This window comes from Heterocephalus glaber, unplaced genomic scaffold (genome assembly GCF_053883595.1).
Source record: "Heterocephalus glaber isolate CG9 unplaced genomic scaffold, H.glaber_assembly_v1.0 deba00000901, whole genome shotgun sequence".
Classification (NCBI taxonomy): Eukaryota; Metazoa; Chordata; class Mammalia; order Rodentia; family Bathyergidae; genus Heterocephalus; species Heterocephalus glaber.
In genome coordinates, this window is record NW_028258171.1 from 1 (window position 1) to 20,683 (window position 20,683).

At 32.1% G+C, this 20,683-nt stretch overlaps 1 protein-coding gene across 12 annotated transcripts in view; it reads left to right on the forward strand.

The window, feature by feature from the left end:
- Positions 1-211: 211 nt before the first annotated feature.
- Positions 212-20,683, forward strand: part of Mipol1 (mirror-image polydactyly 1) — a 277,529-nt gene continuing 257,057 nt past the window's right edge. For 2 of the 12 annotated variants that reach the window (XR_015450059.1, XM_087208012.1), the window contains exons 1-3: positions 240-1,771; positions 2,349-2,426; positions 19,797-20,010. Coding sequence is in view for 8 of the 12 variants with exons in the window: in XM_087208012.1 (XP_087064138.1) it covers positions 2,408-2,426; positions 19,797-20,010 (233 nt within the window). In the remaining 4 variants the exon portion in view is untranslated. Of the gene's footprint in view, positions 1,772-2,348; positions 2,427-3,724; positions 3,817-4,933; positions 4,983-19,026; positions 19,079-19,796; positions 20,011-20,683 lie in introns of those variants that run through there. The other 10 variants (XM_087208014.1, XM_087208013.1, XM_087208007.1 and 7 more) reach the window with 9 other exon arrangements.

Sequence of the window (20,683 nt, forward strand, 5' to 3'; positions counted from 1 at the left end):
TTTTGCAGTGATGTCTTTTGACAGGTTTCACTTGGTACTTAAAGAAAAGAAAGATGCATGGTATGGTCATTTAAGAGGGATTTAAACACATTGTCACATTAATTTTTACATGAATTAATAAGTACTTTCCAAAAGCAATTAACTTACAGTTACAAGATATGAATTGAAAAAAATAAGACTCTGACATCAAGGGCAAAGCAAATGTGCTGTACATTTTAAACTTAGTGACAGGACTTTTTAATATTTTGATTTGTTTTGATAGTTTGCACAGAATATGACTTAGAATATGTATTTATGTGAAAGCAAATCAAAAGGGCATTAATTTAATGCTCTTTCCTTCCCAAATGATATTGGTATAGTGTTGTGCATTATCTTCTTCATGTACCATTTGCATTTATTGAATAAGTAAACATTTGTTGTCCTAATTACTATGTTTTATTGAAGAACATGTTCAATTTTACAGAAGGGCAAAGGGATGCAAGGTAGAAATGTTTTAAAACCACCATGCATTCTATGTTGTGTAATACTCGTTAACACTTTATGTTTTCAAATATGCTTATGACAGTTATACATACCAGTGGGCTTTTATTTTATTGTTGATCAAAAACAATCTTAGTGTATCATGCAAAGTCACAATAATACTAGGTATTTTGTTTTATATTTTTTCATGCAAATTTTACTACTTAGAAAGCATGTCTAATTATTGTATGTGACAACCCTCTTAAGCCCTACCACAGGTAGATCATAGGTTTTGACTGGCAGCCCACATGGGCACTAGAAGATTCACTTGTAGTCTGTCAGTGTTATATGAGTGTTGCTTGGTTTCATTAAAAGTTTGAGAATTGCTCCGTGTGTTTTGGGACTCAGACTAAGAACTTTATTGGGAAAACCATTAATTATGTGGGTATCTATAAATTATCATAATATAAAACACATATAGATTTGATAGAGGAAAGAAAATCAAACTGATATATTAGTCTTTTTTTTTTTCCAAGAAGCTTTTAAAAAGGTTTGGTTAATTGGATTTTTTTTGTCTCTGAGATATTCACTTATATGCCCAGGAGAGGGCAGCATTTTACTATGTCAGGCTCTTCAGCGAATTTGCCCTGCTTAGACTGTCAATGTTTCTTGTAATTACTCCCAGTATATTTGTTGCTTGCTTATGAATTAACTTGCATTTATGGAACTAAATCATTCCAATCATTTAATTACACCTGAGGAGCTGAACTATAATTGCTTGCTTCCAACTAGGATCTGATATGGCTTGAGCAGTATTAATTTGGTGTTTACTTTTCTGAGTGCTAAAAGCATTAAAATGATTGTGCAATGGGATTACATTTTACTAATTGCTGGCATTCATTAGCTGGGTAAATGATGAGGAAGAGTGACTGTATATTGCAGAGGGATAAAATTATGGTTTTAAATAGTATATTACTAAGCACATTAAGGCCTGTAAGACATGTTTTAAAATACTCCAGAGGTTATTAAAGACTGTATTTTCTACATGTCTTGGTATATGAATCTCTTATTAAAATACTGCAATTATTATTAACCTTTTTGGGCAATATGTAGGGAAATGGCTTCATTGACTGGAACATATTTCTTTGATATTAATAACTTCCTATATTTCTAGCTAATCCAAAAGTAAATGAGGAACTTAGAAAAAGACTGCCAACTCCAGATCAACATATTTAGAGAAAATTGGAAAAGGAGAAGCTTACTACAGCTTTATTTGAGGACTTTTTAAAGAACGCAGGGTTCTAGCTGTGAGGTAAATCTAATTTTATTCTCCTTAAAACCACACCCCCCCCCCGCAAATTGCTTAGCTTTTATCATGTTTACTGTTAAAGCAAATGCAAGAGAGAAATAACAATATTTCCACAAGTTAATGCTGGTCTTTATATTTTCTAAAAACTTAGAGTGGTAACCTTAAATTGGATTTATAGGTATTAAATGTTTTATATGAATATATGCATAGTAAATTCAAGTCAATACATTTTAAAGTTCTTGATATAAAACATACAGCATAGATAATAAAATGTTTATAAACATATGAAATTTTAGTTGGAGAAGATTTAAATTAGATATACTAAATGTTTTCTAACCAAAGGAACAAGAATACCTAAAAGTTTAACCTGAAGGGTATTTATGAAAATATAATTATGAAGAAAAGAAACTTTTCCTGAAAATTTTAATTTCACCTGTTGAAAATACACAGTTAATTGTCTTATTATACATGTCTTAGAAAACCATTTATCCTGTAAATTCTCTGTTAAATAAAGGTAAGGTTTAGGTGTGTTCTGTTACATTGTTGTAAGTTTATTTATCTAGAGTTGGCTTTATTTTAGCTTCAGTCTTGGAGCAAAAACCAGGGACATTGCCAGAGCAAACAAGAACAGAAGTACAAATGGAGGACTGGTCAAAAGGTAAGGTCTTTTAAGGTATTAATACCAAGCTCCAGGTGTTATGGCAGTTCAAGGCACTGAATGAAGTGTATTTGTTCTAACCAATATGTTAGAAGCAGACAAGCACATGTGCACACACACACACACACACACACACACTCACACACACAAAGGAGACTCAGACAAATAGACCCATGTACTACAGAAGAGACACAAAGACACAGAGAAAGAGATACCTACACAGAGGGAGACACACACACATACAGAGACACAAAAAAAGTTTTGAGAGAGGAAGAGGAAAAAGATGCACAGGGAAAAAAATAAGACACACGTGCCCACAAAAAGACAGAATTTACTAAGAGAATGCCTGGGAGAGACATGGAGGTACACTCAGAGAGAAGGAGGTACAGAAAAGGAGATGATTCCATAGAAAGGCATGTAGGAGGTCACACAGGGAGAAACACATAGATTCATGGAGTGAGAGCGATGCCCTGAGGAGACAAAGATGAACAGTGAAGGAGAGGTAGAAGCACATCATACATACACAAACACAGAGAAGAGACTCTTCAGAGGCAAAAGACACTCCCAGAGGAGGAGACAGAAGACACACACGTGGGCAGTGAGAGACACCAGAGACACAGACACACACAGAATCCAGAAGTAGAGATGCAGAGAGTGAGGATGAGACATGTACATGGAGACAGAGTAGAAAGAGATTGAGCGAGGCGCAGAGAAAGCCACATGCATATCATGAGACTCCTCTAGAGGCGTTCACAGAGGGACAGAGTCAGAGGGAGCCAGAGAGAGCTGCAAAGGCAGAGTTAGGCAGAAATATGTAGATGGAGGCAGAGGAAGACTTGGAGACCCAGATCAAAGAAGACGATAGGAGAGACAGGGAAAGGATACAGATATTCATAGGGAGAGGGACAGCCTGAGAGGCAGAGAACAGTCAGGAGACAGAAACACATTTTGAAAGACAGTCTAAACAGAGACAGACTGAGAGATAACCTGAAGAGAAAGAGATTGAGATAGGACTACAGCTGGAGAGGGAGAGGGAAAGGGGGAGGGGAGGGGAGAGAGAGAAGGGTGTGCACAGTATGTACATGGGGAAGGCTGAGGGGGATGTAAGATCCGGTATGGTAAAATGTTGAAAATTGGAAATCCTTGGAAATTACATCATCATTTTGAGGATCTGTGGTTGGAGACTTAAACCTTTATATGTATTTTTTATTTCCTTTCAGTTTTATCATTAAAGCATAGTATTCTTTTAAAAACACTATACAGTCTCTCCCCTTTTTTGGTTCCCTTTCCTCCCGCAGAACTCTCTTTTCCCCATATATTGAACCACATTACTTGCTTAGAAGGTTAAAGACTGTTTTGAGAGACTTCTATAATCATTACATTAAATAAGGTAAAAATTACATGTTATTTTGTTGTATAGAAAGATAGTGTGCTTTCTAAGTACCCCCCCCCCCCGATTTCTGCATTTGTATCTTTTTCCCTAGTTATAAAATTTCTTGCTGTTTATGCTACCATTACCTTCTTCTTTGGGACTCTGGGATGCATGAGTTTAGGATCCAAATAATTGACTGAATTATGTACAAAGCAATAATATATAATAACTGAGTAAGTAGTTAAAAGGTTTTTAATGCAAAGTTAATAGTTTTAGTGCATAGATTATATGACACCTCATTTTGGTTCACTGTACTTAGGTTCACATTTGTGATAAGAATGTATTGGTCTGATGTTGGGGACTATTTTTGTAGCTATTTTGATTTATTCAAGTAAATAAAAGTCTTCTTTTGAAGAGCTCAAAAAGCATTCTACTAAATTTATGCATAAAGAAAAAGTAAGCAAATAATGATGTGCATATTATTTATGTTCCTTATTGACAAGTCACCTTGTGAAAATCATATTGTTCACACTGGAGACCAAAAGGACTTTAAGGAGCCAGGGGAATTATTTTTAATAAATCTAAAGAGATAGGGGCTGTGGAGGAAGTATTTCTCATACATGTAAAATAAGTAAAGGTTTCAAAGAAGCTTCTGAATACTTAAGAAAGCAGCTTTTAGATGTGATGACATAGATGCTATGTAGTTTGCAGGAGGCAGACCTCAGCAAATGTGACTGAAACATTAAGAAAATTTGCATTTTTAAAGGCATTTTTTTCCATTGGAAATAAAAACAAGACATTTCTTTTATTACAGTCTCTTAATAAGCATTATTAAGAAAGTTAAGCAGGTAAATGTAGTATCTTTGGCGTGCTATGATAACTTTTTCCACAGTAAACCCTCATGTGGTCATCTTGATAGCAAGGTTCATAAGGCTTATCTTAAAGCACAAATTGCTTCAAAGTTCTATCTTATACAAATCTATTCACAATCTATTTGTGTTAAAAGTTATTTAATTTTATTTCACAATTTTTTAGCAAATTGAGCTAATTAAAGCTTGTATTACACAGATATGCCTTTGTATTCCCTTAAATTTCTTTATAAAGAGTACTGATTCTTTTCCTGGCTTTATTGTAGAAACTTTGCTGAAAAGTTTCAAGAGTTGATAAATTATATAATGTAACAGGTATGATCCTTCACATTTTTTTCTTTGTCATTGTTGTCATCTTGGAAAATGAAAAGCTGAAGTTGGTAGTTGGAAAAGGTGAAGACATCTACAAAGTTTCTTTAAGTAGTTTAAAAACAACCCTGAATGAATTTTTTTAAGTTGATAGAAACAATATAGGTATGAATTAGTGTTTGTTGCCATATGAGTATTTTTAGTATCTTCTGGCCTCTTAAGAAGTAAATTGTTTTGCTTTTTTTTTGTGAAATCTTTCTTTTTGTCTGCTTAAGGAAAAAAAATGAAATAATTAGAGGAGTTTATGCTAATGCAAAGTCACTCCTCAGAAAGAATTTGGGCCTGTGGTTGGTTGTTTAGCCATTTATATTTGACCTTTCTGTAACTTTGGGTTCTGTGTCTGAGAATTGAACTTTTCCAAAATATTTGGAAAAAGTTGTCTCTGTACCGAACATGTACAGACTTTTTCTTGCTTGTGTTCCCTAAACAATATAGTATAGCAACTATTTACATAGTATCAGGTAATCTAGAGGTGACTTAAAGTATTTAGAAGGATTGTGAGTAGGTTATATGCCAATTCTACACCATTTTGTGTAAGAGACTCGAGCATCTACAGATTTTGGTATCTGTGAACAGTCCTGGTACCAAACACCCAAGGATAACAAAGACGTAACTGTATTTACTTAACTATATAAGAAAAGCGGTATGGAATTCAAACATCTTTTATAAGTAACTAGAATAGCATCTTAAATTTCTTAAATTAAATTTGGTGGTTTTTATTAGCAAAGACAAGGTCTAATGGTTTTACTGTACACGATAATCCTTTGGAAATAATTTATGTATTATTTATGGACCACTATGTGTGGCATAAATGTACATATTTACAATTATATAGTTAAAAGTAAGAACTGGATACCAGTTACATTTAGAAAATTATGAAACTCATTTAAAATTTGGAGCCTTTAGGGGTCAGTGTTCCCTAAGAAAGGTTAAAGAAGGTTACTGTGCCTACCAAAATTAATTATTAAGTCTGCTGTCTTTTAAATTTTCTTACTAATCGAAAGTAAGAAATGGTGAGAATCACACAGGTCCAAGAAACTTTAAACAAAAATCTCTTAATGAATTTTTATTTCTAATTTTGTTATTTTCTGGAATTGTATTTAATATGTATTTTGCACACATGGCATCTTCACTTATGTATTATCTAAATGTTGGTATGGATTGTATTTTAGTATAATTTTTCTTTAAGCGTAAAGTGAATAGAATTCTCAATTAGGATTCTTTTTAACTCATATGAAACAAGGTGAGAAACTACTTCTAGAACTTCTTATATTAATAGAATCCTTACATATTGCAGTATATTGGAGTTCAGTAAGTATTTTTAAAAATCTTACCTTGGTAAGTTTAAGTAAAATGCAACTTTCGTTCTCTTTATTTTAGAATTAGATTAGTGGTGACTGTATCTTTTATAGCCATGATTTTTATAGGTTTAAAGAATTACTCTACTAAGTATAATTTTTAAAAGTTTTGTGTCTTACTAGTTCCTTATTGAGTTAGAATACTGTTTATTTTCACTTGGTGTATTGAACCTGTGCCACTATCTACTTCTTTTATTATTGTTTCATTCCTCATTCTTTCTGTTTGCAAGGTATATGTTCTTTTTACCTTTTGTTTATCTATTGTCCTCTAATGGAATTATAACTGAAACTATTGCATGATTTGTAAATATTTTATAAGTAGACAACTCAGGAAACACTCTTGACAGATGTCTATGATATACTTTTAGATGGTATTGATGATTATGACTAAAACATGATTGTAGAATCTCACATCATTTTTAGTAACTATGTTATGTTTAAGGAAGGGAAGAAGGAAATAGCAAATTGATTAGAGTAAACATCCATTTTTCTAGCTGTTCTCAAATATACTGAACATCACTAAAATATTGTTTTTTGGAGAAGTAAGCCTATATTTAAATATTTGATAGAGTATAATACAGATTCATTAATATTCATTTAGGGTAAAATCTAATGTTATTTGTATTAAAATTCTAATTGCAGTGACACCCTTCATTCAGACTAGTGACATCACAGAATGTATGCCTTTTCCTTTTGGCAAGTACAAACTTAAGATTAAATTTAAGAGTTTTCTGTATGCCCTAGAGAGTTTTAAAAAAAGGAACATGCATGAAGTCTGATTAAATTTACTATTTAGCTCCAAACGACCTAGCTTAATAGAGTGCTAGTAGTTTCTCAAACATGATCATCTCCAGTATTTGAGGAAGTACTGGTAGGATCCTGTCAGTGGACCGGTAAGGACAGATGTGTTTCCTGCAGAAGTACTGAGCCTACTCTTGGAATAATGCTTCAGGTTGTACTCTTTCATTAAAAAATAATTTAATTTAAATGAGTTTATGAAAATAAATGGGATTCTAGGTTTCTTTTTTCTTTTTTCTCTTTTGTTGCTATGAATGATTCTGCTGCTACTCTTGGCTTCTGTAGAAAAATAGAATTTAAAAAACATTTGCAAGAGTAACTTAGCTTTCTAGCTGGTTATAGTATTTGTTATGAACTGTTTTGCTAGTCATCATTTATGATATGAATACTTCACAGTGATGAGCTTATGTTGTATGTTTCTTTTTAAAAATTTGTGGTGGGGTTTTAAAATAGACTTTTTAGGGCAGTTTTAGGTTAACAGGAAAACTAGAGAAAATACAGAGTTCCATATACTTCTTACCCCATGTATATACAATCTCCCTCACTAACAATGTCCTGCACTACTGTGATACATTTATTAAAATCCATGAACCTATCCATAAATTTTAATTAAGGGACAAGTTTGTGATATTTTAGAAATCAGTCTCTCTCTTTTCTTTCTTCTCCCTTCTTTCCTAATTAAATTCAGGCTATAACTTTTCATGTGTAATTCTTACGACATTTTTTTATCTTATATTTTATAGAAATCCTTATAAAAATCGTAAATTTTTCTTTTAATTGGACCTCCATTTCTGTTCTGTTGATATGATTTTCTCTTTGTAGAACTTGTGACTCTATTTTTTGTTCTCGATTCAAGGAAATACCAACTTTCCAATACGCAAGCTCTTTTAAATTTGTGACAATGAAAATATGAAAAAAATGTTTGAAATAGAAGAAGCTACTTGAATTTGCCTAACTTATTTTGCTTCATTTTAGATTCTCTTTTTTTAAAGTTTCTCATTAAAAATCTTCATTCATTTTTGGTTGTGATCTTTCATGCCAGAATACTTCTTGGAACATGTATTTATAATACAAATCTTATTATGATATTACTGAATCATTAATTTTCTAGAAATTAGAGTTTTTCTTTAATATCACTGGTATGGTTTCCTTTCTATGATTCCTATAAATTTCTGAGTATACATTGGCATTTTGTAGGAAACCTAAATACATTGGGATGTAGACTGAATTTGAGGCTATTTATAGAATTGATCCTGGTTGACTGTAGAGAAGATTGATATGACTTCCTTGATTTAAAGGTATTCAGAATACTTTTTTAAAAATATTGCTCCTACAAAAAAATATTTCTTAAATGACAAAATTACATATTTAGTGTACATTTATTCACTTCTTTTTGTTATAAATAAATCAAGAGGAGTAGAATAAAATCTTTTGGAGGAGTTCTCCAAATACCCCAACTTTTAGTTATTTAGTTTCTGTAATCCTAGGACATTATTGCCTTTTTGTGAGAATTTCAAATATTATTTTTCTTTGTGTTTTGCTAGTTTGCAGGGAATATGAAAAGCCAAACAGAATAGGTCAGGTTTCAAAATTTTGAATTGGTTAAGTAGATTATTTTATAGTTTAAGTAATCAAATTAAAAATATTCTGAGGGTGACTGGGAGTGTAGTTCACTGGTACATAGTGTGATTAGTGTACATGAGGCTTTAGGTTCAATCCCCAGTACACCCCCACCCCAATCTAATCTGTAGCTTTTGGGTGAAATTGATAATCCTTTGCCAAATAGTAAAATATACTGATACAGTATAAGGTATAAAGTTATTATTTTAAAAAATCATACTTTGACTTTCATGTTTACTTTTGGACTGATTCTATGTTTCACATATGAACTTTTAGTGCTTAAAAATTAGGATACTAAATGGGTGAAAAATGAAAACCAGTCAGTTCATATTGACAAAATTGTATTTGCTTTATAGAAACTACATATGTAAGTTTTTGCTACTTCAATATTTTAGAAATAAACAATGAAATCCTTCACTTTAATGCAATTTTGTTTTCGCTACCTAATAACTTGGTATACTAGAAAATTAACAGGATTGATATAACTAACAATGCTCATTGATTTGAGCATTTTTATATAACAGTATAGTCAAGTTAAGCACAAAATATCCTTATTTCTTTTTAAATATCCTTTTCTACCCTGGAAAATTAAAAATAGGTAAGTAGATACTCTTAGTAAATTAGGATAGGTAAGATTTATTTAACATTAATCTTCTTGCACCAATAGTAAGTATTGGAGGAAAGAAATATGATAGGAGAAACAACAAATGTGTAGTTAAGATCTGTTTTATGTTCAAATTCTGAGATTTGGAATATAAAGTATAGAGTATTTGGTATCCTTTGGCCACATTAACTATAAGTATAAAATTATAATGTCAAAGAACTCCTATTTTAAATACATGTATCAAAAACAAATGCTGCAAACTATGAAGTCACTGAGGCCTTTTATTCAATTGCTTTTAAGAAGTAAAAGTTTAAAAAAGGAATGATTGGAGCCAGCAAATCCGATTTTTTCCTTTTAGAAACCTTCATTGTCTGTATTTTATAACCAATATAGAGTTTAAGAGTAGGACAAGACTGCATTAGTGCAGGTAAGAAGAGCAAAGACAAAAAATTTTTTTCATTAAAAAGCAGGGCTCAATCTCCTGAGAATGCAGTAGAAACTAACACCAGAGACTTCCTCTGCATTTTTATTAGGACATTTACTTTCTAAGATGTTCTGTATTGGCCCTTTATTACTTATTTTCTTTTTAAAGTATCCCTGCCCCTCCCCCAAGTCATTTAAAATGAACACATTATCAAAAAACAAATTTACTTTTCTGAGGGTTTTTTCTTTTTTTTTTGGTCTCAAGTACTTAATGCTTTTTAAAAAAAGCTTAAAATGCCAACTCTTAACCAAGGTCTGATGATGCTAGAGGCTAACTGACTAATAAAACACTAGTTTAGCAGTTAAGTTGGTTAATGAAGTAGCTCTCATACCTTTTCCTTTTACCCTTTTGTTTTTGTAGTTTGGACAAATCGTAAATTTGAATAAAATATATCATTTACATAAAGTTATGTAATGATGCCATATAAGTATGATGATTTCCTAAAACCTTGTATTTAAAATAACCTGAATTACAATGAGAGATAAACAGAATATTTACCCATCCCTTATGAGCTGCTGCTGATATGTAAATTTATTCTTCTACTTTGCACAAATATACTTTTGAGCTACTGCTTAAACACTTTGAGGTCCTTAGTCAAACAGTTTTAATGATGCCTCCAATATTATGAAAGTGTGACATTTGATGAATGTCTCATATAGTTTTGATATCTGGGCACATGTCAACAAAAAAATTGAGCATTGGTTTGTCATGCAACACCTAGATAATTTATAATTTTACTGTTTATATCCATCTTGACATTTTTTATCTGCCAAAGGCAGGTTTCATTTGGAATCTTAATCTGAGATTTATTTGGTGGATCTGGAAATCATAGCTAGGGTTCCCACAGGAAATGGTCCATCTACCAACAGATTAAATGGCAGTTCTGCAGTTGTTAGGGGAGCTCTGCATTTAACACACATGCATACTCATTCAGTCAGCACTGTGGAGAAAAATTAAAGTAGTAACCCAGGTTTAGGAACAATGTAGCTAAAAAGTCCCATATTTGCTGAATGACAAAGGGTTATATAGCAGCATTTCATTTTATTATTCGTGCTTGAATTTCTTGTTTGCTTTGTTGAGTCTGCTGACGAATACTAATAAATGCCTGCAACAATCCAGACGAGAGATGCCTGGCAACAAAGCTATGCGGTGGACCTCCCTGATCTTCTCCAGTTCACAACCTGACCTTTTGAAAAATTGGCTGGGCTAAGCTGCAGAATTTGGGTGTAATGGTTATTGTTAACTCCAGCTTTAGGATTTATTAATTTGTGTGATCAAGACTTACCTATACTTCAAAGTTTCAAAAGACCAAACACAATCATCCATCCATTAGAACTAACATTATGTTTCAGTGATTCCCGCTTAGTATCTGACTGGTGATTCTTCTGTTTTGTTTTCCAAATCTAAAAATATTCTTGAACAAAATAAATGGCCCATATAAGGAAAGTCTGTTTTTTCTCTTTACATGCATTGTGGGAAAATTTGTCTTCCATACATGATTTATGAAATCGTTAAATTCACAGATAATTGAGATGTGTTCACACCTTAACAAAAAATGCATGATTATTAAACTTATTTTCCTTTCAGTTGTAGAAATTTAAACCTACTCAGTTCATTTGTTTTTAGTTACCTTACACAAGTTATTCTTTTAGGAAAATTTAAGAAAGGCTGAAAATATTAGAAATATATTTTTAATGGCCAAATAGCTCATTATCACTGGGAAAGAAAAATAATAAAATTTACTGTTTTTCTTATTTAATCAAATTTTAGGATAGTTTCCACAATCATTTCAGCCTAAATAATATTTTAATATTTTAAACAAGGTGATACAAGTTTACAAACCTTAATTTATATGTGTATTTATAAAAAATTAGCCTAAACCTTAGAAGATCACATTATTTTACTGTGTTCATTACATTCATATGATAATTTTGAAGTTGAAAATCTTAAACATTATGATAGAATTTCTCAAATATGCATTTACTTTAAATAGTTCTTAGGCAGAAATCTGAATTTTTTCCAATAGAATAAATATTGATGTACTCATCATTTAAGACTTGGTAAAACAAACAAAAACTTTTAAAAAGTTTTAGTGTAGTACCCTCACTTTACATAGCTTTTTTAACAATAAAGTAAACAACAAAAGTCTAGTAATTTCCATGAGTAGCCAATGGATAATTTGAAACATTGTACATTAAGTCAATGGACTATACTAATCAGAGATATAATATCACCTCTTCTTTGTGGCATTTGTGTTTATCTAATTACACATAGACGAATCTACGTACTGCATATAGGAATATAAAGGATGCAGCTTATTTTCTCTAATGCAAATATCCAAATGAATAAGTTATGTGATGTTGACAGGTCTTGTGATTTTCTGGCCTTACAAACTTTTCTAAAAGCTATTTCAGTACCTTGTATCTACATATAGGCTCTACTCTAATATGTTTTTTGACACCCCTCAATATATATACAGTGTACTTTATTAGGACTACATAATAATCTTTGTCTGTGCTCTCTAATATGGTTGCCACTAGCCACATGTGGCTGTCAAACATTCAAAATGTGGCTAGTTCAACCTGAGGTTTTCTGTAAATACAGTACAAAGAAAGATTGTAAAATTTCTCAAAATTATTTTTGTATTTCCTTTGACTTAATATTTATGATGTTACTATTGCTAACTAGTTCCTTATTTTTTGTTTAATATGGTTACTAGAAAATTTAAAATTATATGAATATCTTTGGATAGTGCCAACATCACTGAGATCACTTCCCTTCTTCCACCAACTTTTGTTTACTTCTTTTCAAGTATTACTCTTTTTGTTTTCCCCCCTCTTTTTCATCTTCCCTTAGAACAAATGCATTCCTTAATTTTTTTTACATTGTTCTCAGCATGTGGGCATCATATTAGTGCATAGTATTTAATATTTTCATTTTTGAAGTATGATTACTTTCCATATATCTTTTAGATGATTGTTTAAATGGTATGTTCTTTCATTGATTCATTTAATTTTAGAGAATTAAAAAATGTACCATGTCCACTGCTTTTTTGCTCTGTGGGGAAGATGAGTATAATAGGGATCTTATAGACTAGAAAGGAAGGCAAGGGCCCAGGGATTTAGCTCAGTGATTCTGCCGCCTGCCTCGCAAGCGCAAGGACCCGAGTTCAATCCCCGGTACCAAAAAAAAAAAAAAAAAAAAAAAAAAAGGCAAACAGATGAGAAGTCATAAGCTGTAGAGACCACATCTATGTAATTATTTTTCTGTAATCTGTCAACCACATGTTGGTTATTAACATGGTGGTGGAATTGAAAAAATAGGTAAAACAGAGATTCACAATTTCATTTTTGCTGTTTATGGAGACAATCAAAATATATTAGTACTTTTGTGTAAATCCTATGCAAAGGATATTAATTATGCAGAGAAATTGAAAAATATAGTTCTTTTTATCTAATGGCTGTTGAAGCCAAGAGACAAAGCCCTGAGAGAGTAACAAGAGAGTTAGTATACAGTCTCCAAGTAATAAGTTTGCATTTTTTAAGACAAAGGCCCCAAAATTACCTAATTTCCTGTGCCTCCTAAATTAGATTCTCTGAAGGATAAGAGCTTAATGATCTACTCGCTATGATCCTGATTATAATTACTATCATGTGCCAATATAATGAGTGCTAAAATTATGTTACAGAAATATGTTATTTAAATTTCCTATTTTCCTGTAATGAGATTTAGTTCAAAGAAATATACTTTCTTTGGGATTGAATTTTCTTTCAAGATCTTTCCTTATATCAGAATTTCTAAATTACCATGTAATATTTCTTATTATTATTCTTATAATCGGTACAAACTTTATTAAACTATTACATATTAATTACAACTTTTAACCTTAAGAACTTTCTGTTTGTTTCTCATTGAATTACCCTTTTATTTCCCATTTCCATGTCTTCTGAATAGTTTAATAAGAATTATATAATAATGTATGTGAAAAAAATTTTTTCCAAATAGCTGTTAACGTTTCCTGAAAAAAACAAATGTATAAATAACAGTATGGTTGATTAGAATAGGCACACTGACTTTAGCTGCATAAGCTATATGCTGACCACAGACCATCAAATAACTTTGATTAGAAAACATATTTTTGTTTTGTTTTGTTTTTTTGGTACCAGGGATCGAGGAAACATATTTTTGATATATGGAAATTAGAGTAATAACCAGAACAATATATGCCATTCTTGCTTTTATTCTTAATATTTGAAAGAAATTAATTAAATGTATAAATTTGAAAAGTTTGAATATGATTCTCAGATGGTGATATTTATCTCATAGAATGGCAGGAGAAATCAAAATAGATAAACTTTTAGCAAAACAAATTCTACAGATATTAGCTAACATTTATTGAGTGTGTGTATTGTGCTGATACTTTTCTGATAGATTTCTATAATTTGGTCCTTGTAAGTCTTTTGAGGTAGATGCTTTGTATTGTACTATGTACTGATCAGCAAATTGAGGTAAGTTTAATTTGCTATATCGTGGAGTCAGAATTCAAACCCTGCAATTTGCAATTTGTCTTCAGAACCCATACACTGACTCTGGTTCTACTTGGAAAGTAAATACATCAATGTTGTATCTAGACCCCTTAGATAATCAACGTCATGTACTCTCATAGTAGGTAGGACTACTATGATATGACAGAAATTTCTGATGTTCTTTTCTACTTTAAAAGTATATAAATAGTATGCATCTATGAGAAAAACAAACCCTCTACTTCACAAACAAGGAGATAAATAGCTAGAAATATTTCCTAAAAGAAATACAGTATTTCTTTTACACACATACAGATAGGCCCATAGTTATACAGACATACATTTATGATACTTAAAGAATTGACAGGCATCATTAGGATTCACTAGTTAATATTGTTATTGTTTTGACACTAGTGTGTATTTTTTAAAGATTCCTTAACCATTCAAAAAGACATCTTTTCAAATGTGGGACTACTATAGTAATTCCATCATTACACCATTTACAATACAATGTAAGAGCAATACATGTGGTGATAGATAATATAGCAAAGAAAGGCAATAGACATGTTTTTGTCCTTTTTAGGTTTATAAAATCAGATTGTAAGGTATATGTAATAACTTCCTTCCCCCTGCCTTATACCTTCCAAAAAGATATAATTTAAGGAAGTCTTGGCCAATTGTGTTAACATGGGTCAGAAAGCACAGTAACAAATGGGCTCCGTTATGGTTCATTTTAAATATAAATGTGCCTAAGTACCACCTTTAAGAGGAAAGAGATTCATGTATTTGAATGTATTTCCCCCATATTCTGTTCTCTTGTCTTTTCCTGTCCCTAAGCTCTCAGGTAGCTGGGATGTTACTATTCTGAGTAACTCCAGAGGGTCCCTAGAGACAATTCTAGCTCAACCACTCTGAAGAAACAGCTCTGTAAACAGTATTGACCCCCCCCCCAGGGGACCATCACATCCGTTTACACAGATACCAGTTGTCACAAACTATTTACAAAGCCAGGCAGAACAGAATTTCCCAGCGTCTAAGAATCTCTATTTGATTCAAGCCACCTCCTCACTTCTGTAGAATACTCATGAAATAATAGTTGGTTTGGCTAAGAAGTCATTATTTCTTAGGTATTATCAATTTAACTGATTATATTAAACATTCATGTGTAATAATCTGGAAAACTGAACTCAGGAAATGCTAAAGCTTTTTCTTTTCTAGGATAGGAAATGGTATCATAATATTGTTAATTTTCTAGACTAAGGGAATTGAGGATTGAGCACTAGCTTGAGACTGTTGGCAATACTGCCATTTCCAGAAGTAAAACAAAACAGCCAGGCTGTTTCATGAAAACAATATGAAAGTTATTAGGTGATAGATACAAGGTCTTAAAAGCATATAATGCAGTTAAGATACACACATGCATTAGTATTAAGATTTCAGAAAATCTTCACCAAATCCACCTGACTTGCCCACATGCATGAACTGTTTCTAGAAATAGCTCTAGGCAGCATTTAGAGGCCCTGTAGCTATCCAGAACATCATTTTCAGTAATTACAGGATAAGTTTACATGGCAGTGATGGTATTAGATAGTAATAGCAAGAGTAGGGAAATATATTTCTTGGACATGGCCAAATTCTTATGCCCATATAAAAGTGTACCCCAGAATGCAAATAAAGGGATAGATGGTCTTAACACTTTTCCTTTTGTTTAAATCTGAGAATAGGACACCAGACTTCATAGGTTTGAGTTATGAAGAAGAGATTAATTTATTCTCTAATTCTATATGGAGAAATGAATTTAAATAATAATTCAGTCATAATGATAGAACAGTTAAGAGTGACATTGATTAAACACTGAAGTGGATTACTAGAAAGAGTTTTCATTTCAGACAGAAAGAAGAGAGAAGAAAGAGCAATCAATCAATAGAATGTTTTTCAATAGATTAGTTTTAAATTTTCATCTGCCTGTAGATAAGAGTTTGAATCAGAAATGAACATTTGTTTTGTTTTTTGTTTAATATTTATCTTTTAAATCAACGAGTATTCAAAGCAGTCTTTTAACTTTGCTTTTTGTGGTGTTATGTTGGCTTATCTGTTTATATTTCCAAATGCATTTCTTTCAAAATTGATGGGCAGTACAAATAAGATCACCTAAACCTTTCAGTAGCTTCATCCTGTAATCACTTCATAAAGATCTTTATCCTGGGCTGGAGAGTGTAAAGACAATAATTAAAGACTGAATTTAGAGTTAATAAGTGCTACCATCTTTTCTTAGTTGGAGAAAGAACTAATCTAGAAATTGTATTTAAGTTGGGCTTTGAATAAAGGAAAGAAAAATTGTCAAAATACAAGTTCCTAAAATTTATCCTGAAAAGTCAAAGTGCATTATGCCTACAACTTATTCTCAAATATTTAAGAAAAAAATGTGTATATGTAGATAGAAACAAATAATAAAGGAAATGTGATTAAAATGTTAGCATTAAGGGAATCTGGGTGAAGGGTATATGGGAATCCTTAGTGCTGTTTTCACAACTTTGAAGGAGATAATTTCAGAAATAAAAACGTAAAGAGAAGACTGTTAATCTACCATCAGTTTTTGTCAACTTTTTCATTTGTTTCTGTCTTTTTAAAGTTGAATTTCTGTTGTCATAGAGAACTTGTGCATTTGGCTTCCATTTTCCCTTTCAATTTCCTGCCATTTTTTTCTGGATGACTTCAGTGCTTCAAAAGCAATCCTTGATTTCCCCCTCTCCAATTTCATCATTGATCTGTTACATTAACCCGTTTCCAAATGAACTACATTGTAGACTGTCCTTTCCTGTTACTCACTTTAGGAAGTTTTACTCTCTATTTTATTATTATAATAAGAGAAATAACTTGTATTTTCTAAATCTATTCTTTTTCTCTGTACCTATTTCTGTTCTCATGTTAGTTTGTCAAACTTTTTTTTTACTCAGCCAAACCTAACTCTAGCCCTTTTGCAATTCATTTTTTTGCATATTCCTACTTGTCCTTTTTGGAGCAAATTCCTTTATAAAGTCTTCCTAAACTTTTCAGTTGAGTCTGAGTATGTTTGACATATTATATGCTTTGTAGTTTTAATGAAGTCTTGTTCCATTGGATTCAAATCATTACATCAGTAGATCATCCTCTTTGTACTATAGAATCCTTGGTGGAAGTGTCTGTTTCTTACTTATATTTGTTTTTCCCAGTACTTTGTTATAGGGCATATAACACTGTAGGGTTTTCCTTAATGATCAGTAAATTGTTGAATAATTACATTAATTAGAAAGATTAAACTTTATAAACAAGTGATTGAATATTGATACAGGATAATGCAGTGTGGTAGAGAGGAAGAACATTGAAAGCCATCCAAGGATTTAATAGTAATTTGCAAAAATCATACTTACCAAAATCGTTGCAGGACAAAAGACAGGAAGACAGGACATTTTTATAAATCAATCTTGCTCACTCTAAATTCTCAGTAGAAGAGTAGGAATGATCTGATTTGCAGAACAGGATTCAAATGTTTGAAGAACAGTTCAAATTTGGAATAAAAAAGCTTGTACTACTAAACAGAATTTGAAATATTCAGAAATAGAGCCAAATCACCAAATATGGGTTAAATAGTAAACATTTAGAATATTACTACCATTTAAAACATTTTAGAATTAAAACCTGGAAAAGTGTCGTAAATTGATGAGTTTATTTTAATAATACTTGAAGAGGCTAAAATTACTAAGATCCAGAAGGGAGCGACAGAGTCTTATTGGGAAATGTACACATCTGCCCTAAGAATTTGGAGTAGACATCTCAGTCACAAGTGAAGTTATGGTGATTTACCAGGAGTTCAGGGGCTCACAGAATTTGACATTAGGATAGATTAAACCTGAAGAAGGAGAGCTATAAAACTAGTAAGCATGTAATAAGTGTGGAAATCAGGAATTGGGTAAATACCAGAAGGTTGGGAATACAACAGTAAAAGGAGAAAGATACTGACCTGGACCTAAAAATGCAGATGTAAAAAGCATGGAACGAATTGTAGATGATGTTACATATGATTTCAAATGGGTCAAGGTTCAGGACTGAAATAGATGATATGGGACCTGGGGGCTTTTATAGCTGGCAGTGTTCCTGGATTATCCTGTTTCCTTTTCAAGAATCTTTGTACCTCATGAACTAGAGAATAGTATAGGGCATAAGAGTTTTTTTATATATTTCTGGGGAAAATTTTTGTTAGTTTGACATTTAAGTAACTGTAATTTTTCATTTAAATTATATATAAAGATAAATATTGGTGTTAGAAAGTATTTTGTTCATGTTATAAGGGTTTTCTTAACATCCATTTATAAAACTCCCTCATTCAGATTTTGAGGGTTCCATTCTACCAGCCAGTCCTTGAAAAGTAGGAAGGTGAATGAACATCTAAATCTAAAGCAAAACAAGTAATGATTTTGAAATGTCAAAAACTAGCTGCACATACAATATTTCTGTTCCTATAAATGTTAAAGTTTAAATAGAATACGTTGTTGAGGTCTCATGGCTAACTCATGGTATGTAGTTATACTAGCACATTCTTCTATTTCATTTCCTCAAAGTGAAATCAAGAGTAATTTCTCCAAACAAAAGATTTCTGACGTAGCTTCCAGTTACCAGTAAGAATCATGTCTGTACTTGAATCTTATAACTGGCTGTGGCTAAAACAGGGACAAAGAATCTATTCGGAATAAATACTTTGTGGAAGAGACTTTATTTATAAATGCTCTTATATCCTTTTTTATTCTAAAATAACTCTTTTCTGCATGAAAAACATTTTAAGTTTGGCAGGTTGGAGAAAGTATCACTAAAAAGCAGGTGGGCTGGGCGTGGTTGCACACACCTGTAATCCCAGCACTCAGGAGGCTGAGGCCTGAGGATCACCAAGAGTTTGCAGCCAGCCTGGTCTACATAGTGTGTTGAAGGCCAGCCTGTACTGCACAGCAAGACCTTGTCTCAACCCTTTCCCCCCAGCAGATGATTTTTTAAAGTTAGAAAATTATTATATGTTAGGATCATCTGGGGAACTAAAAAATATGGAAAAGATCCCACTCCCAGAAATTTTGACTCATTTATTATATAGTGTGGCGTGGGCTTTGGGTTTTAAAAAACTCCTTGGGTTATTGCAATATGTAGCCAAGGTTATGAACCACTATCCTAAATGTCTTTTGACCATAGAAATGGAAACTTACTTGATTACAGTAAAAGCAAGGCTAGTAAGTATATGTTTCCAGTTACAAGACTAATTATTTCCACAAAATATTCATTTGATGGAGGTATTTTTAATATATAGCTATGGCATTTTATGTATCATGTGTTTTATTTGTTTAAATATAGATATAGCCCACATTCATATTGAACAAGGCACTACAGGGATAAATAAAAGTACACAGCCAGATGAACAACTAGCTGTTAAATCTGAGGGAAGCTTGCATCAGAAATCCAGTGACTTAGTTAAAGAAGTCACAAATGAGGGCACTGAACCGCCCGGGCAGAAATCAAGGAGTTTTCTGGTCATCAGTCCTAATCCAGATGATGACACTTCTGAAAAGTGAGTACTGCTATCAGCCTTAGATTGAGAAATTTAAAACCGAAAGAACTTTTTCTCCTGTTCTTCTTTTTCTTCCTTTAGGTGTGAGCTAAATTTGGTATGTCATTAATTTATGTGAATGTGGGGAATCTGCCAGTGTTTTCTCTTGTTTCCATGATATTGATATGATGTGTCCAGATAGCTAAATGAAAAAGTACAGGGTGAGTTTGAAAGAAGGCAATAAGATTTTATTTCTTGTTCAATATTATTTTATGTGACCTTTCATTATGGATGTGGAAATAATAGCATGATTGATTTAAATAGAATAGTATTCATCAAAGCCAAAAACTGGCAGCACCTATAGGACAAATTAAGCCCAAAGGTATGTTTTGGTTTTGGTTAGCACCATTTTGTATCTAAATGAATTTGAAAGCTTTCAAAGGACCTTGTATCTACCATTTGCTTTCCTTATTATTTCACATTCTGCAGCTTTTACCCATCCATCATGTGTTTCTCATGAAGGGATTTGAATTTGTGATTCCTGTCTTTTATCTATGAGATTCAGATACTGTGATGATTAGTCATGTGCTATGAAGATACAGTTAGAATTTAAAAACTCAATTATGTTTTCTGTGTGGACAGAATCATATTTTGTAGATAACTATTTTATCAGGGTTTTTCATATAGGTTGCCA